This window comes from Oryzias melastigma, linkage group LG18 (genome assembly GCF_002922805.2).
Source record: "Oryzias melastigma strain HK-1 linkage group LG18, ASM292280v2, whole genome shotgun sequence".
In the NCBI taxonomy this organism is placed as follows: domain Eukaryota; kingdom Metazoa; phylum Chordata; class Actinopteri; order Beloniformes; family Adrianichthyidae; genus Oryzias; species Oryzias melastigma.
The window spans coordinates 2,613,105-2,623,823 of NC_050529.1; the positions used below are offsets into that span (position 1 = coordinate 2,613,105).

General features: G+C 36.2%; 1 protein-coding gene across 1 annotated transcript in view; it reads right to left on the minus strand.

Annotated features, from left to right (window-relative positions):
- otud4 (OTU deubiquitinase 4) overlaps positions 1–9,354 on the minus strand; it is a gene marked incomplete at its 3' end in the record, with an annotated part of 16,227 nt that extends 6,873 nt beyond the window's left edge. The window contains 8 exon segments of the mRNA XM_024288137.2: positions 156–210; positions 944–1,103; positions 2,316–2,397; positions 2,480–2,552; positions 4,257–4,303; positions 4,382–4,432; positions 8,350–8,433; positions 8,649–9,354. Of these exon segments, the coding sequence (XP_024143905.1) occupies positions 156–210; positions 944–1,103; positions 2,316–2,397; positions 2,480–2,552; positions 4,257–4,303; positions 4,382–4,432; positions 8,350–8,433; positions 8,649–8,789 (693 nt within the window).
- Between the last annotated feature and the right edge of the window lie 1,365 nt (positions 9,355–10,719).

Here is a 10,719-nt window from a genome sequence, read left to right on the forward strand (position 1 = left end):
GTCACAGAGGAGAGTAGAGCGTCACGGAGGAGAGTAGAGCGTCACGGAGGAGAGTAGAGCATCACGGAGGAGAGTAGAGCGTCACAGAGTTTACAGCGTCAAGAAGAGTTTAGAGCTTCACAGAAGTTTAGAGCGTCACAGAGGCGATACGTTACCCTGTAGCTCTGGTTGCTCTGTTTCCAGGACGTCTGGCTCGTCTGGTCTTCAACCCTGAGACAGAAAACATTGGAGTAAATCAGTGATAGTTCAACCCAAAAGCTTTCACACTGAGCTGATTGGTCTGGACCTGTCTGATGGTTAAACTCAAGTTGAGTTGGTTGAAGTGAACTCTAGTTTGATGACTGCAGTGCAGAAGCAGCAGATGACAAAAGGAGGAATACTGAAAGTGTTTTTATTGGATTTTAAATCTGTTTGGTGGAACCAGCTGTTTCTTGATGTTTTCTTCCTTTCAGGACAGCAGAAAAAAATGGAACTGCTGCTTTGGTGATGCCTATTGATGCAAATATCAATCCACTTCGGCCCCAAAATTACCTAAATTTAGGATCTAGAAAGTAAAAACATAGATGATTTTGTTCTTCATCGTTTGATAGAAATTCATGCATCAATGGTCAGTCTCATGGACTCATGATAATGTGGAACCTCGTTTGACCACCTCAATTGGCATCATGAAAATGGAATGTGCCGTTGTTCTGCGTGTGGTAAGTGTATTTTAGAGTATTTGTAAATGTATGGTGTCCTTACGCCTCACTCTATATTTATATAAACCTGAGCATCATCTGCATATTAACCGACCAGAGTCTAAAACATAAAAAAACATCAAAACAAGTATTAGGAAGTCAGGGGGATGATGGGAAACAGTTTCATCTACACCCGTCAGTTTACTAGGACATCTTCCATAAGTCCTCCTCTAACATTAACGGTCTTTCCTCCAGCAGAGTCTTACCACAGCGGGTCGTTGGTCTCCAGGTCGGACTCGTCGCTGCTGCAGACCGCCATGCCGTCGTCACTCAGAAAGTCGGACGGTCGGCTGACGCGCTGGCAGATGTTCAGAGCGCTGCGGTCCACCTTGAACACACCTTCGTACAGCAGCTCGTACAGGATGGCTGCAGGACACGACCGATTCAAAGCATCAACGTTTTTTTCAACACGAAGAAAAGATACTTTTAGATGAAATTACAATGTTTTTTTAATTAATGGAGAGCAAGGACGTCTTTACAGTTCTATTGTACACTCTGAAGTTACGCCTCCAAACAGAAGAGAGCAGACTACACCTATAATTGTTTCTATGAGGGATCTTTGCAGAACAATGAGTCATTTCTGACAGAAAATAGAAAGAATTCAAAATTATTGAGATTTTAGGATGACATAAAATACACCCTTTAATCTTGAGATAAATAAATAAATTATGTTTATTGCCTTTTCCTGAAGCTTTTTTAGTGTGGATGATGAAAGTCTTGGTTTCTACTGAAGGACACCTCAAACAAAAACTACCATTTAATTCAGTAAAATTCCGTCAAATGTTGATTTTTTTTACTCCAAATTTTATTTAAAGACAAATATTTCAGAAATCTTGAGTTAATATTATTGTTAAAATTCTTGTGATTAGCTTATAAAAGGCATGTGATCCCGTTAAAACCTTTCTGACCTTCAGGTCTGTGAGGTTGGAGGAAGAACTGACAGGAATTCATTTGAAAAGTTTTGCTTAAATTTGTTTTTTATTTTTATTAGAACATAAGTGAACATGCAGCTTGTTGAGTGTCTTTTTTGTGTGCTTCATTTTAAATAACCCTATTGACAATTTCAAAAATAAAGCACGTTTGGCAGGTTTTTTTTTTATAAAGTTGTGATCAGCAACAGCAGAGTATCTCACTGATCCGGTTTGGCGAGGATTTTGACGTTATGTAACGCCGGCGCGACTGAAGACGGAATTTTCTGGGTGTGTTCCTGAACACATCATGTAACCTGACAATATTTATTCTTTAGTTCTTAGTTTTCCGAGGATAAATCTGAGCGATCTGCGTCAGGAGGAGCCTAGACTCTGATGGGAGCAGAAGAAGCTCCAACATGGAGCCCTGTGGAACACCATTTTTAATTTAACCACTTTAATTCTTTGGCATCTGTCAATTTGTTTGCTAACATTCTTTAATGTAAAAAAAACGTTTTTTAGCTAAACATTAACATAAATATCCTATAAATTCTAGACTTTTATTTGTTATTTCAGATGTATTCCACTTTTCTCTGGGTTTTTGTTGATAAAAAACACTTTAACATTACTACAAAGGAAGTTTTTTTTTTAACTTCCGGTCTGGACTTACACTGGCAGAGGGCGGTGCTCCGGATGTGACTGACGGGATAAACAGAGTCGTAGTGATTTCCGTTCAGGAAACACAACCGGACCTGGAGGATGGAGACACGTTAAAGCTCCAGAACGGTACCCAGCACTCGACAGCAGCAGAGGAATCGCCGGCGGTCGTCTCACCTTGTCCTTGAAGTCGTTGTCTGTGATGTGGACGGCCGGTTTTCCCGGTTCCTGGAAGATCAGGAAGTCCCTCCTGAAAGAACGGGATTTGGAGAAGGATAAATGAGAAGGAACCGGACAAGAGAGTTCTGGATGAAACGGTTCAGAACCGAGTTCTCCTCTAGATGAACTCAAATGAGATTCTGGATGTGATACAGCAGATTGATGGAGGGAATTTTCATTTTCAGAAAGAGAACGACTCTTTCCTTGTTATTTTAAGACTTTTTGAATCATAAAAATGAACTTTTCTACTTTATTACTTGTTAAGTTTTGACCTTTTACCCATAATTTTTAAACTTTATTTGTATAAATCTTGTCTTCTTTCTTATAATTTTACGAGTTTTTCCTCAATTGTACAACTTTTTTCATGTAAAATTCTGACATTTAATAAGTTTTACTGTCTTAATTATACATTATATAAGTTTTCTCTTATAGTTGTACAACTTTTTACATGAAAGTACACCTTTATTCACATCATTTGGACTTATTTCCCTTAATTTTATGACTTTTCTCTGAATTGTACTTTAGACGTTTGACTGTTACCTATTAATGTTAAAACTTTTTCCTCATAAAATTTCTGTTTTTCTCTCATCATTTTACATCTTTTTACGTACATTTTGAGTTCTTTCTCTTAATTTTACAACTTTTCTTGACTATATTTTTCCTAACCTCTTAATGTTAAAACTTTTTCCTCATAAAAGTAAGAATTTTTTCTTACAATTGTATATTTTCACATACATTTGGACTTCTTTCTCTTAATTGTTTTACTTTTCTCTAGATGGTACAACCTTTTTGATAAAACATTTTGCCCATCACCTCTTAACGTTTTGACTTTTTCCTAAAAAAAACAACTTTTTTTTCTCATAATTGTACATTTTTCACGTCAATTTTGACTTATTTCTATTAATTTTGCAAATTTTCTCTCAATTGTACTTTTTTCATGTAAAACTTTAACTTTAACCTTTTTATGTTACAATCTTTCCCTCACAAATTATGATTTTTTTTTCATTATTGAACATTTTTTAGTCTCCTAACTTTCAAGTTTCGTTTTATAATTGTCCGACTTTATTCCACTAAAATTTAGGCTGTCGTAATTTTATGACTTTTCTTGTAATTGTAAAACTTGGGCACTAAATTTTGACTTCTTTTTCTTAATGTTTTGTCTTTTTTCGTGTAAAATTCTGACTGTTGCCTCTTAATGTTGTGATTTTTTTCCACATAAAATTCAGATTCTTTGGTAACACTTTACAATAAGATTGATTAACAAGCATTACTAAAACATTAAACATTATTCATGTGTTTATAGGTTATTATTAAGACATTTATTATCACAATAATCCGGACAATAAACCGTTTACAAGCTTAAATGTATTAACGATCTTTGTCAACATTTCAGAACCTCATCTGAAGTGTTAGAGATTATTTTTCTCATATTTGTACATTTTTACATAAGTTTTGAAGTATTTTGCTTAATTTTACAACTCTCCTCTCATAATTTGTACCACTTTATTCCCATAAAATTCTGACTTTCATAATTTTTTTTACCTCTTTCTTATAATTTTACGAATTTTCTCATAATTGTAAAACTTTATTGACAAAAAATACATTTTTTTAATTCTATGAGTAACCAGTAACCCTGAAAGGGAAACTGTTGCCTTGGAAAAGGAAAGAATGAGTTTGGCGTTCCACAGGGCTCTAGTCTAGGCCCCCGTTAGAGTGTTCATTGGATTTAACTTACTTGTACATGACGGCCAGCGCGTTGATCTCCACCTCCCCCACCCACTGCTGCAGGAGCAGACAAATCAATAGGTGTGAACTCCATCAGGACTCAAGAACAAACAGAAACAGGACTCTGGGCTCTACCTGGGGGTCCCGCAGCTTGGACAGGTACTCCTCGAAGTCGCCTTCAATGAACTGCAGAGGACAGACGGCACAACTCTGAGTGTGGAGGTTATATCGGACGTTTTAAGACCTCTAGGGTCACTCAGAGCAGAGTTACAGCTCGTTTCATAGACATACAGGAGTAAAATTCACCAGGATGAGCTTCAGCGTTTAGTACAAACTGTGGAGATAAAGTGAAGGAAAACTGAAGATCTGAAGGAGTTTATTTGTGGTTTGAACGTTTCACAAACAGCTCAGAGAAAAACACAGCAAACAGGTTCAGAAAAATGTGAGGAAGGAAACGTCGGTTTGTAAACTCAAACCTAGAAACTTATCGACCCCGAACGAAAACTTTGAAATATTTCTGAAAAAACTCCTGGTATTTGGTCCTTTATGTATTTTCTCTGTCATCATCTCAGGTACAATGAAGCTTAGATATAGTCCACGCGACTGAATGTGGACAGAACATACCCCAAAAAAATATTAAAACGTCGGCCATGTTAGTCCATCATCTACACCAGTGATCTCCGACCCGTGATCAGTTGGTGCCGAGTCACAGATAAAAAAAAACATGACCTACATTTGTTTCCATTTTCTTTATAGTCTGATTCTGGAGGAAGTTTTATTTTGAAAACCCCTGGATTCTCTCATTCTTGATGGATGTTGCTCATTACTTTCTTAAAGCGGCTAAATGAAAACCTCCAAGCTAGCAAAAGAAAAAAAACATATTTGGAAAGTGTCTTTTGGCAGAAAACAGGAAACAGAAAAAGAACCTTCTACTTCAAAATAAAAGCATCTGGCAGACAACAGTCTTAACACAAAATATGAATTTATTGTTGTTCTACAGACCATAATAATAATCCAGAGTATTCATCAATCGACTGTATAATTTTACTAGGATGTTGCTAATAAAGTTGTTCAAACGTTGGATTCACAATAATTACTGTTATATTTATATTTAGAAAACACCAGTTTGACTCTTTTTTTAGTTTGTATTTCTCTGACCTTTGAATTCTGAGCCTGAAGTTGGAATCAGAGTTTTAGTTTCCACTTTGACTGTTAAAGTAAAATCTGGATCACATTTTATTTGGTTCTTCGTGAAATCTAGTGAAGTAATAAAGCTTAAAGCGGCTGCAGATACTTGAGAGGACGGAGATAAACTTTAACCTCAAGAGAAACTTGAAGCTAAAAAAAATAAATCAGAGGCCAACTTCAGCAGAACCGCTGGTGAAGATATCATCGGACATTAAAGCGGTTTGATCGAGATCACAAATTCACTTCTGTGTTTTAGATTTTTGTCTGCTTTGGCTTCAATTTTCATTCAGTAAAACTTTATTTTTTAAATAAACTCTGATTGGTTTTGGCTTTGTTGTGACTAAATGTCTGACAGCAAACAGGCGTTCAGGATCTCCAGCCTGTGAAGGCGGTCGCCGCGGCGACGCTAAAGATAGACGTGGAATCCGTGTGTGCACTTCAGCAGATCCTGCAGTCCATCAGCCTCTGATCTGCTCCTGACAACACTTCAGGCTCATTCACAGAATGTTGTTAGGAACGATGAGGAAACATCTCAGTTTGATACTTTTCTTTGACAAAAAAAAGGCTAAACTCTCAGGAAAAATTGATGACAAATCAAAATTTTAGTTGAAAAAACTTAATGAAATGATCAGAAAAATTACAATTTATTAGTAGAAACTAAAAACTTGACTAGAAAAATGTGTGAATTGTAAAAAAAATGTCATTAAATTGTAAAAAAAAAAAATAAATAAAAATAAGTAAAAATTTTATTAAATTAAAATGTCAAATTTATAATTTAAAAACTCACTATAGCACAAGTAAAAAAGTGACGCTATTTCTAATTCAAAGCTGTAATTTCATGGAAATAAAGCCGTTTATGAACAAAACAGTGGAGCAGATTTCTATGACTTTTCTCCAACGTCAGTTCAACAAGTTCACGTTTGATCTTTTGTTTTTAAAACCTTTATGGAGCGTTTTATTTTCAAAATGTAACCTTTTTCTTTAAAAATTATACAAATATATTCTCGTAAAATTTTGACTAAAAATTTCCCAACTACATTCTCAACTTTTTTTTTATTAATTATTTTTATTTTAATCCTTGTAATTTTATAGCCGAAATCTCAAAAACTTTTGACTTTAAGAATAATTTTACAAATGTGTTCTCAAAATTTGTAACTTTCATCTCCTAATTTTACAAATTTTTTATTATAAACTTTTTTTCTTCATAATTTTACACCTTTACTTCTGTTATTTGTTTATTTATTTTTTTTACTTTTTCCTCATAATTTTATGGCTTAATTCTAAAAATAAGAACGTAACTTTTTTATGAACTAGATATATAGTATTACCTGTGATAATGCTAGTGTGAATGGCTGCTGAAGATGCTGAAATTATTGAAGCTGATAGCTAAAAACGCTGAAGCTAGTAGCCAGCTAAAATGTTAGCTTAACGCCAAATTAGCCTAAAAAAATCAAATAGGTTAACCAAAACAGTTGGCATGTATCTGGGAAAATAGCCAACATCAAAATAGCCTAAAAAACTGAAAAAAGCCAAAATTAGCCAAAACAACTCGTGTAAATATTAGCTACTACACACCCCACTATTGCTGCCACGATTAGTCGATAAATACAGGACCAGTTGATTATTAAAATATATGATAAGTAATTTAATAGTCGATTAGTCGTTAATTTATATTATATGGAGTCAAAGTGTAGAAAAGTTAAAAGTTATATTGGCATTCTGACAGCATTTGGACTATTTTGGCTTTTTTTAAGGTTTTAAAGCTATTTTGGAGTTAAACTAATATTTCAGCTGTAAGCTAACTGTGTTGGCTAACTGAAGCTTTTTATTTTTTTTTTATTTGTAGGCAGTTCTGGAGTTTAGCTAAAATTTCCGCTAGATGCTAGCAGTTTTGGCTAATTTATGCTTTTTTATTTTTCGAGGCTGTTTCTGAATTTTGTTAATATTTCAGCTCCTTGCTAGCTGTTCTGGCTAATTGAGGATTTTTTTCAGTTTTTTAGGCTAATTTGGAATTTAGCTAATATTTCAGCTACATGCTAGCTGTTTTTGTTTTTTTAGGCTATTTTCGTGTTTAGCTAATATGTTGGTTACATGCTAACTTTGATGGCTAATTGAAGCTTTTTTATTTATTTATTTTTTAGGCAATTCTGGAGTTTAGCTAAAATTTCAGTTAGATGCTAGCAGTTTTGGCTAATTTATGTCTTTTTTTTAGGCTGTTTTTGAATTTTGCTAATATTTCAGCTCCTTGCTAGCTGTTCTGGCTAATTTAGGATTTTTTTCAGTTTTTTTAAGGCTAATTTGGACTTTAGCTAATATTTTTAGCTACATGCTAGCTGTTTTGGCTAACTTTTTTTTTTCTTTTTTGGCTAATTTGGTGTTTCGCTAATATTTTAGCTGGCTATCAGCTTCAGCTTTTCTAGTTACCAATTTCAGCATCTTTATCTATCAGCATTAGCATCTTCAAATGTAGCTTATAGCATTATCAATTTGCACTTATCACAGATAATGCTAGTGTGAACATATATAGTTTTTAGTTAGTTTAAAGCTAATGATGGTTAAGATCTGTGTTTTATATCCACTATCCATGACCCGATTAGTCGACAAATAAGAAAAAATAATCGGTAATTAGTCGACTATTAAAATAATCGTTTGTGGCAGCTCTACACCCCATCAGCGGAGGACATTTAATATTGTTTTTTTTTTCAATTTTTCAATATTTCTTTCAAGTTTACACCATTGACTTCCCAGTTTAAAACTGTTTTAAAAGTTGGTATATTTATTTAAGTATACAGTATGATCTTTCGTTCACTTTACACTGAATTAGAGCTCCTCCACAGCATTTCCTCCCTCCTAAAATCAAAGCTCCGAGGAGCTGAGAATAGTCTGAGGTCCAGCAGCAGCTGCAGAGCACATACCGCCTCGTAGCTGTCTCTGTTCTGCATCAGGAAGTCCACACATTTAGCTCGAACTTCATGGTGAAGGCTCTGACAGTGCAGCACCTGGACGGGGTCAAAGGTCACAGGAGGACAGCCGGTTACAGCTCAGAGACGTCATTTTCACTTTAGAAAATAACGTTTTAGTACCGTAAATATCACGTGTAAACAACAACAACACGTAAATAAAAGTTAATGCCTCAACGGTGGAAGTTTACACATGTTGTTAGCATAACAGATACTAGCTAGAATCAAAACTAGTTTTAGTTTTCAAACTTTACCTGCTCCGCCACCGCGCGGAACAAGCACGAGCCGTCTTTGGCGATCTTTTTCCGGTGTAGACCGATGGACTTCAGGTAAGCATCCATGGCTTTCTCCACGCTCCTCTCCTCGCTGCTCTGCATGTTTCCGCCGCTCTCCATGCTAGCGGGGCTAGCCGCTAAAGCTAACGGCGGAACGACGCCGCCTGCGCCGGCGGGACCAAACTTTCACGCGCCGCGGACTCAAAGCTCTGGATGTCGCCGCTGCGTGAGCTCCAGAGCGGGCATTAGAGGGGAGGCCGCGGTCAGGCGCGACTCCCACCGCCGGCGGTTTCGTTTCCGAGGAAGCGGCGTTTCGAACCGCGGGTTTTCCCGATCAGCAGAAAGTGAAACTTAAAGCTCCGAGTTAGCAACGGGAGGCTAACGGCTAACGACACGCCCCCTCTTTGCGCCGCCGAGTAAAGCACTGCGCAGTGACACGCCCAACTTCCGGTTTCTCCACAGAATAAAAGCCCATGTCACGAGTAACCGGAATTTAAAATACACAAATAAAACAAAAATACATTTAAAAACAATTATGTTTAGGGAAATAAAAATATGCCAGATTTAGTCATTCTTAATTTAAAAAAAATCTTAATATAAATATATAAACACTTCTGAAATTACTTTCAAAGTAACATGAATTAAAAGCTGAGAAGCTTCCGGTGGGGCCTAACAAAATAAAAGTCTTAAAGTAGGCGTCTGAATTATTGACTGTATAAGCAAGAACTAATTAGTTCAAATTAGACTGTCTATGGTCTGAATAAATCAGTTGAAAAACTTAAAAACACGAGAATGGTTATAATGAAGGACATATAAAGCAACTTTAAAGAAAAATGAAGCTTCTTAAATTCTGTTATATTAAAACTTGTTTTTAAAAATTAATTAATTATTGAAAATGATGAAGGTAAGGCACAAAAGCAGGAATGACAAATAATGTAAAATAAATTGCTTCGAATTCTACTACTACTACCACTATTACTACTCTTACTACTTTTACTATCACTACTACTACCACCGCTAATACCACTACTCTTACCACCACCACCTAATACTACTACTACCACTGCTACCTTTAATACTACTTTTACTAACACCACCACTAATAATAATTATACTCTCACTACTACTACTCCGATCACATCCACTACTATCACTAATACTACCACCACCACCATTACTTCTACTACTATCACAACTACTTCTATCACTGCTACGACTGTCACCACTACAACAATTACTACTTCTACTATCACTACTACTATCAGTGCTACTACTGTCACTACTACGACCACTACTACTACTATCACTACCAGTACCATTACTGTCACAACTAATACAACCACTGCTGCTACTACTATGACCACTACTACCACTATAAGTACTACTACCACCACTACTACTACTATCACTAATATTATTACCACCACTAATACTGCTATTACTACTACACTTACTACTATTGCTACTACTATTACTGTAACTACTCTCACTACTACAACTATCAGTAATATTATTACCGCCACCAATACTAATACTACTATTACTACTACACTCATTACTACTGCTACTACTACTACTTTTCCTACCATTACTACTACCAATAAAGGTTTTTATTTAAACTTTGTCTCTTTTCTGTTTGTGTTTTCTTTATTAAAACAACTGTACATTTTCCTGTTCTTCATCTGTGATGTCAACATTTTTGAACGTGTCACCAAGAGCTTGAAATCTCTTCCAGTTGTCTCTGTGTGACAGAAAGCCTCTTCATCCTCATCTTCATCTTCATCTTCATCTTCATCTTCATCCTCATCCTCTCTCTGTCCTGCAGCAGTATTGTTTTTGTTGGCCGAGCGTCGGTGGCGCTGCAGAGCGAGTGGGTGTTGGCCGCCTGTCTGGAACGTGACCTCTGATCTGGTCTCAGAGACTCACCTCGACGTTCTGCTGCTTTGAGGCAGTAAAATGTTGGGACGTTAGCTTGTGGAGGCTGTAGATGCTTCTGTTCACCACAGAGGGGCGTCGCTCTACCAACTGTTAGGCTTGGTGGCCGTCATCT